This window comes from Equus przewalskii, chromosome 10 (assembly GCF_037783145.1).
Source record: "Equus przewalskii isolate Varuska chromosome 10, EquPr2, whole genome shotgun sequence".
In the NCBI taxonomy this organism is placed as follows: domain Eukaryota; kingdom Metazoa; phylum Chordata; class Mammalia; order Perissodactyla; family Equidae; genus Equus; species Equus przewalskii.
The window spans coordinates 5,958,121-5,981,203 of record NC_091840.1 but is presented as its reverse complement, the minus strand read 5'-3'; the positions used below and the strand labels follow the sequence as shown (position 1 = coordinate 5,981,203).

General features: G+C 51.6%; 1 protein-coding gene across 9 annotated transcripts in view; it reads right to left on the bottom strand.

Moving 5' to 3' along the window:
- Positions 1–300: 300 nt before the first annotated feature.
- The window catches only part of RNF157 (ring finger protein 157), a 72,027-nt gene continuing 49,244 nt past the window's right edge, over positions 301–23,083 (bottom strand). For 6 of the 9 annotated variants that reach the window (XM_070559969.1, XM_070559975.1, XM_070559973.1 and 3 more), the window contains 16 exons: positions 22,431–22,577; positions 21,963–22,080; positions 21,463–21,529; positions 21,148–21,191; positions 20,526–20,573; positions 18,811–18,882; positions 18,130–18,289; positions 17,887–17,999; positions 15,267–15,505; positions 14,456–14,564; positions 12,488–12,599; positions 11,858–12,045; positions 11,575–11,637; positions 10,617–10,665; positions 8,749–8,859; positions 301–3,183 (listed from right to left, as the gene is read on the bottom strand). In XM_070559969.1, coding sequence (XP_070416070.1) covers positions 3,065–3,183; positions 8,749–8,859; positions 10,617–10,665; positions 11,575–11,637; positions 11,858–12,045; positions 12,488–12,599; positions 14,456–14,564; positions 15,267–15,505; positions 17,887–17,999; positions 18,130–18,289; positions 18,811–18,882; positions 20,526–20,573; positions 21,148–21,191; positions 21,463–21,529; positions 21,963–22,080; positions 22,431–22,577 — 1,759 coding nt within the window. In that variant the 3' untranslated portion in view covers positions 301–3,064. Of the gene's footprint in view, positions 3,184–5,050; positions 5,092–8,748; positions 8,860–10,616; positions 10,666–11,574; positions 11,638–11,857; positions 12,046–12,487; positions 12,600–14,455; positions 14,565–15,266; positions 15,506–17,886; positions 18,000–18,129; positions 18,290–18,810; positions 18,883–20,525; positions 20,574–21,147; positions 21,192–21,462; positions 21,530–21,962; positions 22,081–22,430; positions 22,578–23,083 lie in introns of all 9 variants that reach the window. The other 3 variants (XM_070559970.1, XM_070559972.1, XM_070559971.1) reach the window with 2 other exon arrangements.

Genomic DNA, 23,083 nt, shown 5'->3' with positions numbered 1-23,083 from the left:
CCACCAGCTTTCCTGCTCTTCAATTCTTGAGGAGCTGCGGTGTTGGAAGTTCTCCGGTTTAAGGGTGAGGGTGGGGCTGAGGGCTCCACAGTCAGGCCTCTGTGCTTGAGCCGGAGGGCTGGGGGTGGGAAGCCGGTACCCAGGGGATGGCCCAGCAGTTCCCGCCCCGGAGCATGTCTTCCCTGACCCCTTGCCCTCTCCCACTCCTCCACCTCCAGATTCTCTTGAGTAAAAATATTAGAGTGCTGGAGAAAGTTAGAAATTTCACAAAGAAGCCACCTATGCAGTTAACAGCTCTCCTTCCCTTGTAAACAGTTTTATTCATTTTTAAGAATCATGCAGCAATCCATAAATATTGCATCCTTGATGTCCCCACTGTAGTGTGCCCATGAGTGTACTCCAGGGAGTGACAGTGGTACACAGATGGCACAACAGTTAAGCATACACACTTGCACACACCAGGTGTGCAGATCCTAAAGCAAAGTGAGCAACCAACATGCCAAGATCAGGTGGTCAGGACACTACCTCTCCCCAGGTGAGACGGCTTAAAGAGTGTGGGTCTGCGCCCAGGAGATGCCCCAGAGTGGGCATGAACTCTGGTGGGATGGAACCCGGCAGGGGAAGGAAAAAAGGCTTTACGAGGCAGCCAGGATCACCACACCACCAGGAGGCCATTGGAGAGCTCAGACCTGAGTGTGGCAGGAAGGAGCTACAGGCCTCCAGTTGGTCTGTGCCCTCGTGTGAGAAGCCAGGCCCCATGGCATTCTCTCTGGGTCAACTGCTTAGACACAATGACTGTCTCCAGATGATGGGCTCGGGTGGTAGGGTAGGCAGCTGCCCTGTTCCCTGATCAGGCTGACTGAGGACCAGCACCTTTGGATGGAATGATGGGATGTCTCTGCTCACCAAAGAGCTAAATGAATACAAAGAGGTGGGGGGTGGGGGGAGAGAGAGAGAGAGAGAGAAGGAACTGTCTGAGAAACAAGGAGTGAAGGACCATTTCTAACCCAGGTATGTCTTGGTTATGGAACCAAGGTCTTAAGGACTCTTTCTGAGCTCCTTCCTGGGAGAGGACACAGACCCTCCAGAAGGGGTGAAGATAACAGCTTCCTCTTAGGGTTCCTGGCCACTGTGGCTACTGTTTACCTGCATCTCCTTCATCTCAGGTAACACCACACTGTGACTACTACCCGCTAGGAGAGGACGGAGGTCTGTGTGCCACCACCCCAGGCTAAGGGAAGCTCCAGCCCCTGGTGGTTCTGGGGCTCAAACTTCAAGGAAATCAGGAAGTGGGGTTATTGCTCAAATCTTAAATATGTAAGAATGTAGGGCAAACAAAGGACATTAAGTGGGGCCTGAAACAGCAGAGTCCACTGTAGGATTTCATAGAGGGTGGACACGGAAACTCAAGTCAGAAGCTTAAATTCAGGCTTTGTTCATGCTGCATCTGTCAGGACAGCAGCCCTCCTCTCCTACCCCCACCCAGGGCAGGATGTGAGCCACAACCACTAGGCAGTGTGAGCGTCACCACCTGCCTGGCGGGGCAAAGCAGCCACACAGAAGGTGCAAAGGACCCCCTGGGCACTGGGCTCTCTTTGAAGCCTCGGAAACGGCCCTGAGAAGCTCTTGTAGAGTGACCATTCCGAACGCCAAGACAGGCCATCATGAAGGGCACAGCCTGCAGCTCTGCCACATCTCAGCCTCACAAATCGTCGTACTATATTTGCTTCCCCATCTCACGCTCCACTACACAACCACCTTTTCCACAAGCCAGTAGACGAAGCATCTGTCCGAGAGCGATGCGGACTCCAAGGATAACACTAGTGTTGAGAGGGGAGTAACTCCCAACAGCTTCCGGTCTAGGCTTGCCGTTTCAAGCTTTTGTTCATATGCCTCACTCTGGACTGAGGTGGGGTGGGGTGGGCACAATTTGAACAACAGTGTCACTGAATCTTTAATGAGCCTATGGAAAGGCAATCCCTCCCCCGCCCCCATGGGGCTCAGCAGATCTGGAAGGCGGCAGAGGAAAACATGGGGTGGGGAGGCTCCCAGACCGCTGCTGGCCCCAGCTCAGCGCTCTCCGCCACTTCCTTGGGGGCTCCGGGGTGCCAATTTGAGGATCACTGGTCCACCCCTCTCTCAGTCTACTTCTCCAACTATTAACAAAAAGGGGTAGAGAGGGGGACAATAGGGATAAGAATGCCACCTGACAGGGCTGTAGTGACAAAATGTGATAAGACCTGACAGCTCCCACCACAGTGCCCGGCACAGACATTTGGTAAAAAAAGGTTTTTTGAAATGTCACCTTAGGATGGAGTCCCAGGCCTTCACGAACGCACCTGATCATAAATAACCCTCCCAAGGGCAGCCCTTTAGCTGGGGAATTGTCAGGTCCGAGGTCTCCTTCCTAAGCAGACAGACACATGAGGCAGAGGAGACTAAGTCCGCTAGCAGAAGCAAGAACTGTTTTTTCAACCAATCTTTGTTGCCGCTGTTTCTCGTCCTTGAGAAAGGAGCTCCTAATGCTTTTTGAGGGAAATTCCACTTAGAGTGAAATATGGCTTTCCCTTCTCACAGAAGTCATCCCCCAACCCCACCCCAAGTCAGACGTTTCAAATTGGTCACGATGCCCCAGAGACGTGAAAATGCCAGATGGGTGTTTGCAACGAAGCTGTCAAAACTCCAAATCTTCTTGGTCTACCTTCTAAAGGAGCAAAAAGACACACAAGAAACAACCAGCCTGTGGACCATGGCTCCACCTGAAGACCAAGATACGGTGGAAATATTCCAGAGGGTCTCAGCAAAGGGTCTCAAGAGCCGCAGTTCAAGTGACTTTAGCCCACAAGGAGCAAGGAGGCTTCCAGTCCCTTCTGGGAGGGGAAGGAGCAGGGGTATAGAAGGAGACGAGGCTGGGAGAAGGAGCAAGTGACCTCAACATCCAGCTTTCACGTGGATATAAAAAGTCTCCCTGTGTCTTGCTGAGGATGCCCAGGAGGCCAGTGGTCCTGGGAGGCCAGGACGGAAGGCGAGGACGGAGAGGAGTCCTGGTACAGGGGCTGGGCTCTCAGATGGCCAAAGGGCCCCACACACAGGGCCTGCTCTCGGGGTCTTCCAGGCTGCCGGATGACAAGCGCCGGTGCTGCGTGTTCTGACGACTGACGTTGTTATCGGCCTGCCAGGAACCTGGAGGAGAGAAAAGGAGGGTTATAGGACCTTTGGCCAGGTCCAGATGACATCTCCAGCAGGGAAGCCCAGGAGGTCGGTACAGAAGCCAGCAGGATGCGAGTTACCTGAAACTCCCATGTGTGTGCAAGCCACAGCATGTGAGAAAGAGGCTCGGGGGAAGTGGGCGGCGGCAGGCGCAGGGGCTGCTCCTGCCCCACTGGGCTATGTACAGCCATGGCCACTGTGGCCCACTGACAGAGAGGGACCTGCAGGATGCTCCTTGTTTTGTAAACTTACCCTATAATCCACTTTTGTATCTTTATTTGGTTTTGAAGTTTGCCTGTATGTTTTGGTGGACAATTGGGTCTAGCTGAGATTTTCATCAGGGCAGGAAGAAGTGGAGGGGTGAGAAGAGTGAGTTCATTTGGGCCCAGAGTGTCAGTTTGCTGCGGCAGCCAGGATGGGCAGTGGTGCCAGGGCCAGAATGGCATCTGGGGAGGACAGTGTGATCGCTCCAGCACCCCTCCCCCGCATCTGCTGCTCCTCATCTCTTTCTGCACCTGAGCAGCCTGCTGACGTTTGCTATCGCCTGGTGCCATCAACCTCAGGAGACACTAGCCGAAGAGCCCGGGGGTCCCACAATCACCAACTAAACTCATCATCCTCCCCAAATGTGCTGCCGCTCCCGCACGAGGAGCACCAGCTGCTCATGCCAGAAACCCATTCTTGGCTCTGCTCTCTCCTTGGTGCTCTGTATCCAATTCGTCACCACCTCCTGTTGGTTCACTTCCTAGTTATGTCCAAATCTGTAGTCAGAAAACCTGGGCTTCACTCCCTGTTTCTAACTTACTGACTGTGTGATCCTGGGCAGGCCACTTTACCGGGAGCCTTGGTTTTCCCATCCATCAAATGGGAGACGAGTACTTACCTCACAGGATTGCTGTGAGGACCAAACTAGGTAACAGGAGTGTGTGCAGAACAGGGCATCTGACTCGAGAATGTGCTCAACAACCAGCCCCCCGGCTTTGTTCAGGCCAGCCTCATCTCTCCCCCAGATTGTCCTCCCAGCCTAGATTGGCCCCACCCAGGGCAGTGAGAGCCTCCTTGTGAGTGGAAAGCAGGGCCTCAGCTGCACGCACGCTCAGGATGGAGCCCTCACTCTCAGGTTACGGAAGGCCTTCCATCCTCTGGCCTGTGCACGTCCTGAGCCACATCTGCCAGCACTCCGCCCTCACAAGGCTCTCCAGCCAGCTGAGGTTCAGCGTGCTCTGAAGTGCTCCCCTGGTGGCCTGTGCTACCGCCTCACCTCTCACACTGCTGGAAACTGCTAAATCCTCGAACTCCTCCATTAGACCATAAGCTCCTTCTGTCCGGGCAGAGCCAAGCACGGTGCCCCTCCCATCAGAGAACTCATTCAGTGGACAGGGCCGACCAAGTGTGGAGCGGGGCCTGACTCACTGCCTTCACGCTTGAGGGAGGCCATCACGAATGTCCGGGTGAGCCTCAGGGGAGGCCAGCCTAAGACACGAAACCCTTTAATGGCAGCAACACTAGGATTAAGCTGGTCTAACCTGCTTATTTCCCATAGATGTCCTGGTGTGATAATCCATCGCAAGGCCCTCATAATAGCCTGTGGAGGTGGACCCCAGGGAAGAGAAGCAAGTGGAACAGGAAGGTCTCAGGTATCTCACACCCAAATGGAGTGTGGGAATCTGCATCCCCGGGTGCCAAAGTCTGGGACGCGGGGCGACAGTGCCTTTGCCCCGCCTAAAGGTGGCACTCTAAGTGTGACAGGATGAACATGAGGCAAGACTGCCTTTTCACTCAGGAACCCCAAAATAAAACGAGTTGTTGGTTCATGTATATAATTTGGTAGATCTCATACCTATTCATCAATGTTTATGGGGCAGGACTCCGGAACTGCGGCTGTTCAGTAGGAAAGACCAAAAGCAAATGGTGAACAAGAGAGAAGACGCACACGCTCAAAATACCACCGCCACACACGCATGCGCAAAGTGACTGTCGCCGCCGCCGCCAGCACGCCTGGACCCGCGGGACCACGCGCGGTCCCGAGTTCACCCCAGGCCTTGCCACAAACTCCACCAATCCAGAATCCCTGGCCAGGGCCCCAAAGTGGTTCCTCTGGGACAGACTCGAGCCTCCGATCTGAAGTCTCTGTCCTCCCTGGCTTCTTGATACCCTCTGTGCTTTCACAGTGGTTACGAGAGGCCCTTTCCCTTGAAAAGGACCCTACCCGGCCCCCAGCAAAACCCTGCGGCTGCTGTCGGCCCACCGTGTGCAGAGGGTGGGCCTGGTGCAGAAAGTAAGCCGGGAAGGCCAGGGAGGACTTCCTGAGCGAGTGCTACCATTTTGTCCGGCTCTTCAGCCAGAAAATGGAGCTTGCAGATTTCAAGTCCTCCTCCGGAGAGAGAGAAAGGTGCTTTCCATTCAATTCCCATTTTGGCCAATCAGAAATGGGAGCATGAAGAGACCCCTAGAGGTAGGTTTTGGGAGCACATTTAGGGAAATTACACACACCCCTTTCCTGCTTCTACCTGCCTTTACCACTTAAATTTAAGGGCTATAACAGCTCAGTCGTGGAGTTTCTCTCCAGGGGAAAGAGAAACTGAATTCAGGTTTTTCCTGAGTGTTCATGAAGCGCAAACTTTCCTAGTAGCGTCTTAGTCTTGGGTTATGAGGCTTGAAGAGAGTGAATTGAATTTCAGGTCTCATCAGTATTTTCAGATTTTATTGGATATGCCCACTCCTGCACAAGGTAGTCATTTAAAAATATATTTGTATTTCCACTAACAAACCTAAATCATCTTTGCTTTCTTCCATCATATACACTACCCAGAGCTTTTTCACAGAATTATCAGTGGACCCCTGACCACTATCCTGCTGCCTGTGTGATATTCCATCAAATTCCTTGGAACCACATCTACTTATGGCCTGGCAATTCTAATCTGCTCACCACCTAAACCTGTCAACTTAGATTTCCTCCCTTTGAGAACCTTTCAGAACAATCTCAGAATACACCACCCTCCTTGGTCTTGGGGCCCAAGAAGACCCAGAAGCTTTTTAGGGGAAGAGGGGCTAGAATGGCACAGGCGCCCTCTTAGCATCACTCCCACAAGGGTGATGAGAGTGGTGAGGACAGGGATCTGCGGGGTCCTCACCACCACTGGGTCTCCGGGCAGCGCACGCATGAGCATGGGGAGGGTAGCACGTGCACAAGGAGAGCATGGGATGCTCCCCTGGGCTCCGCCTCTCCTCAGCCCTCTGAGAAGGGAGTGGCAACTGCTTGTAGAGGGAAAAAGACTCAAGCAGAGACCAAGGGCCTGAGAAGCTGTCTTGATGGAGCAGGGACATGAGGAGCCAAGCCAGCCCGCGGGTATCTCAGTTGTAGGATGGAAGTTTGAACTTACAGCTGAGCATGAAGAGGCCTATTTATTCCACGGGACCTACCAAAGTGGATACTCCTGTCCTGAACCCAACAGATAGTTCCAGAGAGTTCCCCAGCGCTTTACTACCAGGGTGGTGCTAACAGCAGAACCAGAGAGACCTTTTACCAAGAGAACAGATGCGCTTTGCCTCTCCCGAAGGAGCCGGTGAGACACAATGGGGCACCTCAAGTGCTTATACCTGAGTCCCTTTGCCGACAGCTGTCACAGGCATCTGGTTTCATGTCTGGACTGAACCGTGAACCCAGTCTAATCTCAGAACGGCTGGCTCCTGAGATGACCATAAGGGACCTCCGGGGTTCTTTCTTCCTTCCAGATCTCACTCCCCTCCTGAGATCCCGTAAATGGAATAAATGTCAACAAGCAGGTTGACCGGAGGGAGTTAGGAAGAGGAGGAAGCAGAAGGAATAAGCTGAATTTCCACCAGGATGGTGAACTAGAGCAATTCCCAGCAGCTCTCTCTGCCAAAAAATGGGGGTGCGTGAGGGAGGCAGGAACCTAGATTTCTCTCCTGAAGCCCAGTGACAGGACGGCCGGTGTAGCTGCCACAGACCAGGGCAGAGAGGGCATCTTCCCCAACTAGTGCGCAAGGACACCAATTCAAAACACATCCTTCCCATAACACTTGCCACAGAAGCATCCCCATTTTTCTGGAACAGGAATTAATATATTCTCACAAATATCTTTTCTCAGAAAATCTTAGGATTCTGAATACAGGCCCCTGCCAATTAGGACTGGAAACCTCAGCAGGGGCCTCTGGGATGTGTGCACGCCCTGCAAGCTTGGTGTCGGGCACGGCACAGCTGGGGAGGACAGTGTTGGCACAGAGTGAACATGAATTTCTATACCAAGTCTAGAGAACATAAATGAGTTTTAAAAGAAACAAACCACACGGACAGATTTACGTTTGGCAAAAAGACGTGGAAAACAAATGGACAGACAGAAGCGAGATGAGGAGTAGGAAGGCAGGAAGTGAAGTGTACCCTCGACCCCACAGCTCCGGTCCAGACCGGACTCGGTCAACGCCAAATGGAAAAGGACTGGACAGCCCTTGGGAAGGCTGCAGGAGCATCTCCTGAGAATTATGGCTTCCCCTGCCACAGCCTGTGTGGGGCCAGGGCGTGAGGACCCTTGTCTCTCACAGGCTGACTGAGAGCGACACTGCAGGAGGCTGTGTTGCTCCAACGCTCTCGCCACTTCGCCGAGCGGGTAAGCACTGGACCCGTGGTGTGATGTGGCTGTTCTGAAGGTGAAACATGTCTTCGTTTCAGGGGATGTTTAAGAGATTAAAACAACACAATGCGAAGGACTCTCTCTGCCGCGAAACCAGGAGGGGCGGTTTTGACCTAATCTGCCTCAAGACTCAGCTTGAGAGAAGCGGTTCCTGGAGCCCCTGAAGGAGCATTAGAGTAAGAGAGGCCAGTGCTCCGAGTGTGACTAACGTGGTTCCTTTGTAAGAAAGCATCCCAGATTGAGGTCAGTGTGATGAGAAGGCATAAGGGGCGCAGTGAGAGCCCAGATCAAATTTAAAGCTAGGGCTCCAGGGAGCACAGACACCCTCAACCCCTGACCTCTCCTTTGGGACCCAAATCTAGTAAGTTCATGCAGCTGGTACCCAAAAGCTCACGGGTCCCAGAGCCATTCGCTAGTGTATACAGTGTTGGCCTTCAGATTCCTCTCTGCTTCTAAGTCAGCACTTTCCTCCGAGGGGCTATGGATTCCCTTTTCAAGGGCCAGGCTGTCTTTCCAAGACCTCTGTAGAGAGGTGCCGTCTGCCTCAAACTTCCTGTTGATGCTAACAAGACCAGGCCACCTGCCATGGGATCTGCTCGATCGTGATGGAGGGCGCTCGGTCAGGCCCAGTCAGGAGAGGAATCTTTGCTCCTTTCTTCCTGTCCCAACATTCTCACTGAGAGCAGGGGTTGCTCTTTGCACAAAGCTCAAGGGCTCTCCTGAGGCCGCCTCACTTCCTTTCAGCAACTGGTTTCCAGCATCATAGCACAGCCCGCGCCTTCTTGTAGGAACTGAAGGGCAGGAGGCGGGTGTCCCAGGGTGAGAGCAGGGGTGCGAGCAGGGGAGCGTCTCCCACCAAGTTCATGTTCAGCAGACTGCCACTCACCGGGTAAGCAGACCTCAGAGCACAGCTTATTGTCCAGTGCTTTCACGCTTGCGATGTCAAAGTCATTGTTATTGTCACACTCCATACCTAGAAATGCGCATGTCCTCTGGCCTGTAACGGAGTTAATGCAGTTAGAGAGGGGCTGGCTTCTCTGCTTTGCTGTCCTTAAAATCAAAATCTTAAGGATGGAGACAAAAAAATCAAATCATATGTAAAAAAGAAAAAGACAGTAATTAAGTGGGTAAAGAGTGGACAATAAAGGAATCAAATTGTGAGGGCATGTTTGTGTTCTCCTGCTATCCTGCTGTTTCCCTAATTGGCCCCTTTCCAGCCATTGTTCCTTACTAGTAAGTCAGACCCCTGGGGCGGGCTGCGGGATACCGCTCCGCGGAGAACCCGACCCAGAGCAGAGCGATGCCGATGCCGGAGGCAAGGCTGATGGGGAGCGTGGCCGGGAAGAGCTAGGGAGCCACTGGCAAAGTGACCCCTGCCCCTGCCTTGTCTGCCTGTGCGTGTGGGGTGCATTTATGACCACAAGGCTCTGCAAAATGATAGATACATAAAACAGCGATTAAAGGTCTTAGGTTCTATAATGGTGCATATCAAATTGGAATCACCACATTCGCAAAATTATGATTTATTTGCTTATGAGACTGAATTTGTTATTTTGAGTATGTTTTAAGGAACTGACCAGAAACCTACAGACATGTAAGAGAGGAAGGAAAGTTTTAGCAGTTATTTTTCCAAGCTCCCCCACTTTTTCTTCTTGGTGAAAAGGAGAGAAGAAAACATAAATCCACCATGTGGGCTACAGAGGTGCAGGCGGAAACCGCTTGCCACCCGGCCCTTTTCAGAAGCAAACGTTGCTTGGGGGAGCAATCACAGAGGGCAAGTCAGGAGCCTTGAGCATTGAAGACATCAACTGAGTTGATGAAGGGCCCAGCCCATCTCAGGCTGGCGGGCAAGAGTGCGGCCGTCCCCTCCTTCAGGGCTACTTGGCCAGGCAAGAGTGCTCAAGTCGCATGCACGCTCCCTGAACTCCCCAAGCAACGGCCAGCGCTAAAGCAGAAGCAACTAGGATGACGTCTGCATCCAGGCAGGGTCCAAGTCTGTGCTGGAGGTGCCTGTCTGTGGGGGCACCTCAGAGCCGCAGAGGGAAGACCCTGGTTCCCGGGATATGCACTAGTCCCTTCTCGGGGGGATTTCCCTACCCCCCTTCTTTCTACTTCCTCAGTCCACAGGTCATCCCTTCTCTTCCAGCAGTACTAGAAACAAGATTCTTCCAACTGGCGATAGAATTGCGGCCTGAATTACGGCAAAGAAAATCACTGTGATGGCCTACAATGCACTTGTTTGCACTAAGTTGCTAACGTCTCTTGACGACTGTGCCTCTGGCTCCCAGGATCCCTGTTATTGTAACCTCAGCCACTTTCTTCCCTAAAGCAAAACCAAACCAACTGCCCAATAGTCCTTTCTCCCAAGTGGGGGCAACTGCTTTGCTGCTGTTGCTAAACTTCGGGGCTAGTACAGCTCTGTGGGACTCAGCTGAAAAGCTGACACAGGCAGGAAGGCGATGGGAGTTGCCCGAGAAGCTTCAGAATCTTTTGAATGTAAATGCAGAACTGCGTGTAACTCCTGCAGCATCGTCATCCTCACATTCCTGGCTCGGAGGCCCAGAGAGAGCTGGGAAGGCCACTGCGGTCCTCGGACACCCTGCTTGCTTTGATATTTCATCAAGAAGACAACCTTTCTCAACAGCCACTCAACCGAGTCGTGCCACCAAGTCAGACCAGTGCCCCTTTCAGTACCCTTTAAAGACTCCCAGGAAAGAAATATAGTAAGAGGGAGCAAAAGACCAGGTCTTTTACCATCTTCTTGCGTGGGTGATCCATCCTCTTCCTCTATAACATCATTTCCCTAGGACAGAAGGAAGGTGCTATGAGTCTAAAAGCAGTAAAATATGTGTATTGATCAGCTGAAGGCAGAATTAGCCATCCTAACGGTATCTAACTCCGGGGCCTACATCAATATCATACATTTCCAGTCTGGGTTTGAGGTACTGAGGAGGCCAAGCGGAGGTGGATTTTGTTTAGTGGCCGGATCGGCCTGAAGGGCCCAGGTCTGAGGCATGTTACAGATGTCGCTAGAAATGTCAGGACTGGCCTTGGTAATAGTCTAGCTCATAACGTTTCTCTAAGGTGGAAATAAGAGTTGTCAAATGAAAGAGCAAACAGTGAGATCATAAAACTTTCAGAAATCCATTGGGATCCCAAAACCTATCCAGATACTCCTTTGAGAGCATCTGGCTCAAGAAAAACTTCCAGACCCTCACTGCAAGCTGGGTGTTTCACGGACCTCCTGCACACCTCGGTCAGGGCACTTCTCACGCTGAATCGTAATCCTGCCTGCCCCCTTGGACGGGGTTCCGAATGGGTGCAGTGGGTGGGGGGCAGGCAGAAACAAGGTCACTCGGGTCTTTATGTTCCCCAGTGCCAGGAAGCGCCTGCGACACTGTCCACCTGTGTGAATATTCGCTAAGTGAAGGAAGGACAAACATGTTCTCAGGGTCTAGGGTCTGCCGGGGAGAGTTCCCTCTGGAACTCACTCACGCCTGTTACGCTGAGACCAGCGCCTCTGCTCATCAGACAGTCACCGACCATGGCGTGCGGCTGCTCTTCCCTCGACACCACACCCCACCTCTAGCTGGTCCAAGTGCGCCATCTTGGAAGGCTTCTTCCAGGACAGCCCCCATCCTGTTGGCCTCCCCAGCCAGTGCCAACAGTCCCTCTGACTGGGAGGGAGCGCTGCTGTCCGCGTCGGTGTTACCTCTGCATCCTGCCCTTCAGCGAGGCTGACGGAGTTGCTGTCTGGAGACGCTGCCGGCATCATCTGCAAAAAAGCAACAAAAATGAAAGTGCAAACCCCCTGGCTCCCCGACCAGCTCGCCTGGCAGTCCCCAGGACAGAAGTGGCCCCCAACAGAAGAGTCAGATCTGCAGAGTCTCTGCTTCGATACCGGGCACCTGGTTTTCCGTGGAGCTCCTGCCAAGCACCGTGGGGACACGTGTGCACAGCACAGAGCGGCAAGGACCAGCCGGCTCCTCCCTTACCTCTCCTTCTTCTGAAGGGGCCTCGCTGGCGGCCTGGGGGGAAGGGAGAGCCTCGCCCTCCTCTTCAGTGCCGGGGGCGATGTAGGAGCCGGACATGGAGGAGACCGTGTCGGTGCTGATCTGGGAGTGCTGGCTCTGGGAGGACACCATGGACATGACCGACTGGGCCAGGCTGCTGCTGGCGGGGTCTTTGGAGACAGGAGTCGAAGGAAGGAGACGGGAGGTCAGGCATGGTTTCTGTGAGCTGAATGAGGAGATTTCCCTCCCTGTGTCAGGGTCTTACCTGGCCCCCACCTACAAAGGTTTCACATTTAAGGTTTTCCACGCTCCCGCCCCTTTACATTGTAGAGCTCAGAACTCACCCTCAGGGACTGGGGATTCGCTCTTCCCTGTCACAACGTTAAAGGAAAACCTTACGAGGGCAGGACTGGGTTAAGATAAGTGATGCCCCCCCACAACTCGTCGTAGGAGAGCAAGCCCCCCTCCATCTCGAGCTGGGGCCCCTGTAGTCACACAGCTCAGGATTGACTTGCTGCCCCCAAGTGCGTTCCTGGAGGAACGACCAGGAGCGCTGTGGGCCGGGCTGAGGGGGAGAGCATACAGCTGCTCCCTGCTCCTTTGGGTGGGTACCTTCCGGGGAGGAAATTGTGGAAGAGAGAGGCGTCTCAGTGCAAGACGACTGGCCAACAGCTCCTGACGACGACAGGGTAAGATTCTCACTTTCTGGAGTTACGCCACATTCCTGGGGGGAAACGGAGCAAGCTCAAGTTAAACCTGTTGGAGGAGGGTGTCACGGCGGGGCCCTGGGCAAGGAGGAGCAAAGGAGATGCTGGGAAGGACTGAGGTCCCCATCCTCAGTCAGTAACGCGCAGGGGCAGGGCCGGTTTCTCTTTTGTCATCACTTCTCTCCAGCCCCGACCTGGAATGGCTGTCTCCCAGGGGAGGTGCAAACTTCAGTCAACACATCCTGCCTGAGGCACAGCACCTGCTGGGGCCACACAAAGACTGCAGCTCGGGTGACACAGGTCACCCAGCAGCTGTGACATGGGAACACCCCAGGTTTCCCCAGGATTATAAACAGCTTTCCTTTGGAAGGAAAAGAGCACAAACCCAGCAGAGGCCTCACTGCCTGCGGGGCATCTCCACTTGGACGTCGGGTCAGTTCCAGCTCAGTCGATCTAACACAAACACTGCCTTTGCCCCCCAGCCCACTCCTGACACCCCACCTATCAGTCGCTTGGGCACGCGACCTCACCCCCTCCCAGGCAGATTCCCCTCCACCACCCTCCTCTCTCCTCCAGGGGTCCTCGTTTATCCCAGCTCAGGCCTTCCCTCCTGCCTGGGCCGCTGGGAGCAGCTCCTGGCTCAGTCTGTCCCCGTCTACCAGCTGACACAGTGCCTGTGGGGTGGGCCTCTGGGGAGCAGAGCTCTCCCGCTGCCCCTGGCCTGCTCCGAGCCCTGACTCCTGGCCCCGCGCCTTTGCACGCACTGTTCCCTCCACTGGGCGTGTCTCTCGCCTTTCTCTCCACGTCTAAAACGTTTCAAGATTCAGCTCAAAAGCTACTCCTCCAGCACACGTTTTCTGGTTTCCTCCACTTTCACTCTCTGCCGCAGCAGTTTATCATTCTGGGCGCGCTTATTCTCTATAGTTACAATTCATTCATTCATTCATTCATTCAACAAACGCTCACAAAGCAACAGCTAGGTGCTGTGATTCACGTATGCATTGTGTCCCCACCCAGACCGTGAGCTTCCGGGACAGGCACCACTTCATCGTCCTCGTAGCTCTGCTGTCCCTAGCTCCCGGCCTCACTGAGAGCAGGTGTAAGGAGCCTCTGTTAAGTGAAGTCAGCGAGGGGCACAGGGTAGGAAATCCCAGCATCTTCCACCCCACTGCCCTGACCTCCCAGCACGCCCCCTCAGGGCTTTTCCATCTGCCCTTCCTATGCCTGGAACCCTCTCTTCTCAGATGTCTGCATAGCTTGCTCCCTCAACTCCTTCAGTCTCTGTTCATAGAACACTTTTTTTTTTTGCTGAGGAAGATTTTCCCTGAGCTAACATCTGTGCCAGTCTTCCTCTATTTTGTATGTGGGTCGCTGCCACAGCATGGCCACTGACAAGCGGTCTAGGTCTGCGCCCAGGAACCAAACCTGGGTCACCAAAGCAGAGTGCACCGAACTTAACCTCTAGGCTACAGGGCCAGCCCCCAGTGGACCACTTTGTGAAGGTAGCAGCCCCCACCTCCAGCCTCGACACTCCTTTCTCCCTTATCTGACAGTCCCATCAGACATGTGCCTTTCTTACTTATTGTCCTTGGTGTCCACTCCCACCCCAATCTCAAGAACACGAGCGCTAGGAGGGCGGGACCCCTAGAGTCCTCACTGCTCTCTCCTCAGCACAGGGAATGGTGCCCGCAAACAGCACAGACTCAGGACACTGTTGAGAGAATGGCTCTAATGACACCTTCGCTGCTGTCTCAGAGAGTGTTCAAAAGGTGTTTGATGAATGACTGGAGGCAGGTGGACCTGAAGAGGCATGGGCAGGGGAGGAAAGCACCTGAGGTCACACAGCCGAGAAAGGGCGGAGAATGCAAATTACCTCTCCCAGCTGCTGAGCTGAGGGCCTCTGGGAGAGCTGCGTCTCAGATTCACTGCAAGAAAGCTCATCTTCCTCTTCATGCAACACAGAAGAATTCTGGGAGACGGATCTGGAAAAGGCCAGAGGGAAAAGCAGCTGTGGCCGATATCCAGGTAGACTGGACCCTGCCTGCCTCTCATTAAGCAGACTTCACAGGGAGGCCGGTGAGGGGAAGGAAGCCCCGAGGGGAAGGAGCAGGGAGGTGACAGAGGGCGCCAGGGAGGGGCTGAGACCTCTTCTAGGCGTCAAAAAATCCGAGTTTACCTTTAGCTCCTTCCATAACTTGTGTTTGAGCTTGGGAAAAACCACTGACATCTTTAGGGTTTCAGTATTTTCATCGATAAACTACCCTCCTTTTACTCTGCCACAGAAAGCTTATTGTGACTTGTGCCTCGCTGGATTTAAATGTGTAAGAGACACAGAGCACACGGTTCCTTCAGTCTTCAGACTAAGCGACGCTCCCCAGGGGCCTGAATGACCCTAACGATGTCCTCTTCCCTGTACCCCTTCCCCGCCCCCGTCCCCTTCCCACAAAAACAGAACACACAAGAGATCTATCTTGATCCTCCTCAGCACTCATAAGCCATCTTACCGCATCTCCTAAGGGATGCGACAACCTTTCCCCCAGGTGTTAGCCCCAGGTCTTCAGTGAAAGGCAAAGCTCTGGGAAGAGCCCAGAGGGCGACACTGCCCTGGGGACGCAGGACAAGGGCCAGCACAGCAGAGGTGAAAGACGGATGAGAGCATCTCATCAAGGACCCCAGCTGCTCACTTGGAGAGACTCTTTTTGAGCTTGAGTCCTTGGCTGCTGCAGTCAGACAGGCGGTCGAGCGGGGAGAGCGTCCGGACAGGGGGCAGGTGGCCGTCGCTGCCATAGGAAGGCAGGATTCCTGAGAGGTGGCCATCTCCAAGCACGTGGAGTGGAGGGATCGCGGGGGACGGGGTGAGGGGCCCGTTGAGGGCCTCCAGAAGAGACACCACTTCATAGCCTGGAGGAATGTTCTCTGAGGACTGGGGGGTCAGAGACAGGTTGAAAAATCAATTAAATGCTCTTGGTTTATGGCACGATAGTGTTTCCCACCCTACATTGGAGAAAGTGTTCCTTTTACATCCGGTCTGGGGTCTGGCAAGAAAAGCTTCTGTACTAGAGGCAGAAGAAAGATAAAATGTCAAAGAACCACACATTCCTAGGATTCTGCTTATAGATGAGCTTCTTAATAATGTCAATTTTTTTTCTGATTATAATAGAAATATATGTTCATTATAGGAACTTTGGAAAATACAGAAAAGAAAGAAGGAGAAAAATCATCAATAATCAAATCACCCAAAGTAATAACTTTTGTTTGCATTCTGGTGTATTTTTTCCAACTTTTCCCCTTGTACTGTTTACACAGTTATGATCAATCTGTAAATAACAACTTTATATCCTGTTTATTTCACATCCATCCCCTTTTCAGAGATACTATAAGTTTCCTAACTGCTCCACTGGTGCTGGGTATTTTCGTGGCACCCAACGTTTTCCACTGTAAACAACACTGTGATGAACATCCTTCTGCATAAATCTCTTTTTTTCTTGGTATTAAATTCTAAGACCTTAGATTACTGGGTATAAATGTTTTTAAGGCTCTTGATATATCCAGCTGTTTTGTTTTGTTTTGTTTTGTTTCAATGATCTTTCTAGTGATCTACTCCTATAAGCAGTACAGAATATCTATCTTTTCTTTTCTTTCTTTTCTTTTTTTTTGGTGAGGAAGATTGGCCCTGAGCTAACATCTGTTGCCAATCTTCCTCTTTTTCCTTGAGGAAGACTGTTGCTGAGCTAACATCCGTGCCAGTCTTCCTCTATTTTGTATGTGAGATGCCGCCACAGCATGGCTTGATGAGCAGTGTGTAGGTCCACACCTGGGATCCGAACCTGTGAACCCTGGGTTGCTGAAGTGGAGCATGCGAACTTAACCACTATAGCAATGGGCCGGCTCCCAGAATACCTATTTTAATTGCTTCCCTGCCAGCACAGAGTATCTTTAAGAGAAAGTTTTTAAATCTGAAAGGTGAAAAATGGTATCTCATTTTAATTTGCATCCTGTTGATTTCTAATGTGGTTGACTTTTTATTTCTTTTTAATTTTTTTGGTGACGAAGAATTGCCCTGAGCTAACATCTGTTGCCAATCCTCCTTTTTTTTTTTTTGGCTTGAGGAAGATTAGCCCTGAGCTAACACCTGTGCCAGTCTTCCTCTACTTTGTATGTGGGGTGCCTCCACAGCATGGCTGACGAGTGGAGCAGGTCCACACCTGGGATCTGAACCTGTAAACCTGGCCCCCAGAGTGGAGCACGTGGAATCTTAACAACTCGGCCACAGGGCCAGCCCCTGTGGTTGACTTTTTAAAAAATGATTGTTAACTAGCTATGTTTCCTTTTCTGAGAATTTTTTTTTAATATCCTTTGCCCATTTATTTACTGTTTTATTCATATGAGCTATGGCAAAAATATTAGCCTTTCCTCTGATACAAATGTTGTGAATACATTTTTTTTCTTTAAACAATTTGTTGTTTGCCTTTTAATTTTGGTCATCTTTCACACATCTGAAGTTTTAAATTTTTTATGTGGTAAAATCTACACATTCTGTTTTTTTACGGCATTCCATTGCTTTGAAACTTAGAGAGTCCTCTCCCATGCAAAGCTGACTACAGAATTATCTATAATGAACTCTAGGCTTTTCATGTTTTGTTTAGTTTGCTTGGTTTTTAATAGAGTTAACTAGTTACTCCATCTGGAATTTATTTGTTACCCGGTAAGGAGTAAAATGCTAAACTGATTTTTCCTCCCTAAATAGCTAACTAATTATCCCAGGACCATTTACGGAGGAATAAATCTCTCCCACTCGTGTGTCAGTGCGGAGAAAGTCAGTATCTGCTTGTCTATAACTGCAAAGCTTCAAGGCTTGACACTCACACTACGAAACCCGGGTGAATGACCTCATCTACTCGGCTCCTGGGCAGTGAAGCCATGAAACGGAATAAAGAGAAACAGTTACCTTCTTCAGGGATTCAGGTAAAGATAGTAAATTGTATTCAAATCCAAAACAACCGTCCCCTGGTTTCTGCTTGGGGGAGTTCAGAGCGGGTCCCACGGGAGCTCAGCTCTAGGGATGGTCAGCGGGAACCGGACACCAAGGTCCCCAGGCAGAAAAGGGAGGTTGTAATGGTCTGTTTCCAATTTTCCGCTGGTTTTAACCCAGCATACTCTCGGGCGGCTGACTAAATACTTCAGGGTGCCAAGGTTTGATTACTTGCTGCAAAGTCGTGTAAAGAAAGGTGAAAGGTGAAGAGCCAGCAAGGAGGCTCTGGTGCGCGTCCTTCACGGGCGGCAGCGGTTCCCAGCCCCACTTACCGAATGCTCCTCCGAGTCAGACGTCTGGGAGGAGATGATGGGGTTAAAGCTGGTTGGGGACAAGGGGCCCAGTTTTTTCCTCATGGCTCGGATCTGCAGCAGTGCCCGGAAGGCTGTGGGGAAGAAAAGAGGCGATCAGGACGTCCTGTGGCAGGAGTCAGGAGGGCAGCCCAGAGGGCAGCCGCGCCCCCTCCTCCGCGCGCTCCTCGGTTTGTGGTCCCAGCCGGCGGCTCCCGGGCTCACGCAGGCGGCAGATGGGGCAGTTGTTGGCCTGGTAGCGCAGGGTGTCCGCACAGGTGTTACACAGGCAGAGGTGGCGACACGGCAGGATCAAGGTGTCCCGGACATCCGACAGGCACACCACACACTCGGCACTGTTATCGCTCACTTCATCCTCAGCCACCTGGCCAGGGAGACAGAAATTCAGCCAATGACACAAAGACCTTCATGTCTCCTACTTCTGTACAAGGCAGCTTGCCCAAGAGCTGAGACAAGTAACAAGAACAAATCTGACATTTTCATTGGACTTTATAGTTTACCAAGGACATCCACACACTCAGTTTCACCTATTCTGGGAGCTGTTTGTCTCCAGCTCACCCTATGAGCTCAGCCCCGGTCCCCTGGGACAGTCTGAGCTGAAGGGGCCCGGGAGACCGCGCAGGGAAGGGAGAGGGCAAGGGAAGCACCCTGCCAGGAAACCAAGTGAACGGGGCTCTGTGAAGAATGAGTCGAAACCCACCAAGTTTTTTCATTTCCAAAGTGATATAAGTATAATCCTCTGAAAGGAGGAACAAGAAAACACCCTTCTAGGACCCAACTGACTCCAGAGTTTGGCACGCTGAATTCCCAGATCCTGGCTTTATCAGAGACGTCCTCACTCTGCCTCCTGTGAAGAGGACATCCAGAATTTGGGGCAGAACTCGCCTTTGAATCTTGTGTGTTGTACTTGTTTTCAATTCCATAGATCTCCTGAAGGAGGTAGCTGACCCCATCTACCTGAAGAGCAAACAGAGAAGTTCAAGGGCAGCCTGACTCTGGAACTCCCCCCCAGCCTCTCTGGTAACCAGGGACGACTGAGGCACAATGAAAAAAAGCAAAAGCCGAGATGAGTAAAGGATGCTTTATTTACTTCTGTTTTCTCTTTGAGAGGGGAAAGAAAACCAAATGTTTAATTCACCCACCATTATACCCAGCAGGGAACATAAAAGTCCACAAACACAGCAATAATCCTTGCTCACTCTTATGGACAGGTAAGAAACGCACGGACTAGAAAGAGGATGGAAGAGCACACATCAAAATATAAGCATGAGCTGTGTAACGAAGGTTAAGTTCAGACATCATAAACATAAGCCTGGGAGAGAGAAAGAAAGGAAGAGAGAGGAGAAGAAATGGGCAAGGAAAAGAGAGGAAGGGAAAAATGTAGAAGCAAGACCTTGAAGGAGGGGCCGACGGGGCCCCGCCCCAGCCTCCAGCACACACAGTTACTCCCGTGGCCCCCGTTTCTTAAACCCCAGCTTCAGTGCTCAGCTGCACTCCCACTCGCCTGGGCTGCGCCGGTGCCAGAGCTGGCTCCCCTCGTGTCTTTGGGCGAGCCCACTCCTCTCCGCTGCCCCAGTGACCCCTCCCTAAGACCTGGCCTGTCACTGACTGCATTTGCCACTCTCAAGTTTGACACAGTCTGTTGCTAATGCCAATCTAGCAACAGGAAAATAGAGACACCTTTCTCCTTGAGCTGCCCGAGCCTTTCCATCCTATCCAGGCGTCCTGGAGAGCTAGGCCTCCCCATGAGGCCACTCACTGAGGCCCGGCCTTGCCCGGCAGTACCCGGGGAACAGGGTCTCTTTCCTCCTCTGCCTCTCTTACAGCTTATTTTAACCTAGCGGTTATATTGGAAAGGACATTATCAACAAATTTATACTAAGATATTATTGGCTACAATTGACCTCATTAATCGGGGGAGCACTTAACCCAAAAGTATGAATAATGTAGAATTTCAGCCATCTACCACCCATCTGCAGGGGGCTGCCAATGCCACTGGCACTGCTCTCCTCTCCCCACCCTCCATGCCTCTCCTCCTGCCTCTGCAAGAGGGGAAAGAAAGTGCTGGCACACCGCAGGTGTCAGGACTTCCAGCAGACGTGTGCATACCTTGCTGATCGTTCTGGAAGGGGGCAGATGGCCAGCAAACTGAATTTTAGGAAAGCAATGGTGGGATAAATTCAGCCAAGGCTCTAACTGGCCCTGAATTAGACCCCAATACTTTATCCTTTAGCTTGAAATGTTTCTCACCCTGGCATTTTAAATAAAAAGAGTTCTCCTTAAACTTAATGTCAGGAGACAAATCTTGTCCTTTCATTTCTCAAGTCCTTTGCTCAGATAATGGCTGCCTCAACACCAACAATTCTCGAACAAAAAAGACACCAAAAATCAGTACTCCTTTAGGCCACCCAAGTAGTTTCTAACACACAAAAGCACGCCCTTCTTTTCTTTTCTTCTTTGATTAAAAACAAGGGGGTGGGAGGGAAAGAAGAGTGCTTAGCAAAAGAATTAAAAAAACCCACAACAACAAAAAAAGAGAGAGCGAAAGTAAGAAAGAAAGAAGGGGGGACGCCAACAGTCCTTGGCTCTCAAATACTTACGACTTGTTTCTGTTTGAGGGGCTTGACACAGAAAGTTCCATCTGTGTGCTGGAATGAAAACATGACAGTTATGACAAGGCAGGAAGGCAATAAGGCACCAAATTTTTTTTTTTTTTGCTGAGGAAGATTTGCCCTGAGCTAACATCTGTGCAAATCTTCCTCTATTTTGTATGTGGGTCTCACCACAGCATGGCTGCCAATGAGTGGTGTAGGTCTGTGCCCGAGAACCAAACTCAGGCTGCAGAAGTGGAGTGCACAAACTTAACCACTAGGCCACAGGGCCGGCCCCAGATGTTCTTTTGTTACTTCTCTCAATTATGTGTGTTTTTGGACACCCACCGTGTGGGCTTACAGACTCCTAACACTGGAGGGGTCTTCCAAGAACCTAGCCCAACCCTTCCATTTTAAGAAGAAGAAATGAGGTCTAAGGCTTGAAGGCCATGCAGCACAGTGGTGGCATAGCTGGAATTAGAGCCCAGTGCAGCCCCCGTGGGTGCTCCTTCCCAGCCAGACCCTTCTGCTGGGCTCAGACAGCCAGCAAACAGGGATGCCATGTGTCCTCACATGAAAGAAAGAGTTAAACATCATAAAAACGTGAGGCCCTCTTAAGTCGCTCACTTACCTTTTCAAAAGTGCCCAGCAGTACATGGCAATGGCCAAAATACTCTGAAAGAAATAAAGGCACATGGAAGACGAGGAAGAAAGCCAATCAATACACCTCAACCCACCGACCGTCCCCAAGTCCCCGAGATCTAGCAAACCATAGTTCTGGCTGTCACGAGAAGGGCCCATTATGGGACCCGAGGAGCTTGGGAACATGAGTGCAGGGGATGCAGAAACTGTCTGCCTGATACCCACAGAAGAGGCATGTTGTTCCCAGGCCCATGTGCCACAAAAGGGCAGTGTGTGCAGCAAGAGAAGACGGAAAGCGCCATACCGTCTCCTTCATCCACCACAGCGTGGACCACTAACGGATAAACTTCTCTGTCCAGATCGAAGCCAAGCTGAAGCGAAAGAAAAGAGAAGGAGAAGAAGAGGACCCAGCACTCTCATCAGCAAAGGAAATGTCAGGAAGGATTAACCTCATCTCTGACGCTCCTTCATCAACCTCGTAACCACCTAAGTCTGTTTAATCGAGGACCACCAGTTTCTTTTTTAAAAGTCTCACAGATGTAAAGCCCTCTAACCTGCAGGTTCTTTTCTCTGAACGTGACTTTCTCAAAATATCCTAGGCTAATGGGCTACTTTGGAATAGAAAAATGAGTGAGGTTAGGTGGATCAGTTACAAAACTGAAGGTGAGCGTGACCTTCGAGCGCCTGGGCGGTCCCTCTGCTGCCCGGGGTCCTAAGTAGCTCCCAGGCCCTTCTGGGTCTACATGAGGGAGCTGCCCTGCATTTCGTCCCAGCAACCTGTCGCCTCCACCAGAGGCAGCTCACCTCCTCCTCCGCCCACTCGGAGGGGTCCACGGTGTGGGAGGGCAGGCAGAACTGCTGGCACACGCCTCGCTTGTAGTGCACCGTCTCCGACTGTAGGCTGTTGTCTTTGGGGATGTAGCTATTGATCAAAGCGGGCAGCAAAGCAAAGGTCAGTATCTAGCCCAGACGAGCTTGGGAATGTCATTAAGCTTATCTAGTCAACCGGCACATCCACAGAAAGGTAGCTTAATGGATTTCTAACAGCATATTGAGGACCTGAAGGGCTACGCTGCCATCTGCCGCTGTACAAAGATAGCACAATTTGAAGGGAAAAGGTGAAAAAGTCGGGCTCTGCAGAAGAAGACCCAGATTCAGGAACCAGATCCCACCGGGTTGTAGAAAAAGAATGCTTTCCTCCAGGTGAGCATGTAAGGCATGAACCCTAACCTGTCTGGGAAGGGAGCGGCCCACCTAGTCTCTTGCTCTTACCTGGCAATACCATTCTGGAACTCTTCAGTGGCCTGATAATAGATGGTGATGGCCACACGAGCGTCAGTGTCAAAGGTGAACTCCACGTTGTAGTGGACTTTGGCTCTGCTGGCCTCCTCTCCAGGGGCCTTCACTTCCTCAGCGCATCTAGCAAACCACGACAACTCAGCATTTTGGGGGGAGCAAATCAATATTTTAAAATTTATCTTTTTTTAATATATTGTGGAATTCCCTCCATGACCATCCCCGTAGGCCCACATCATTCTGAATGATGGCAGAGACCTTCATTACCACAACGGCTGGGCATGTGGGTTATTTCTGATATGTCACAGTGCTACACTCAACATCCTCATGCATTTGCCAGACTTTTTGGGGGTAGTTTTAATTTTAATCACAGTTGCTAACCCCATAGTTCAAATCAGCTTGTCACAAAAATCAGCAGCCCCGCTCCTTCCCTGTCCACCTCTGCAGAGGAGACCGCCTTTACCTGTTTCTCTGTCATTCTGGCGTTTACCTATGTGTGTCAAAATAACATGCTCAGGTCACTACTTCCTGGTTTTTCAGTTTTAGGCATTATCTATGGACTTCTTACTTTGGAAATACGCATTCCTTTCTCTCTCTTCACTCTGCCCCATACAGGTGCTCCCCCGCCC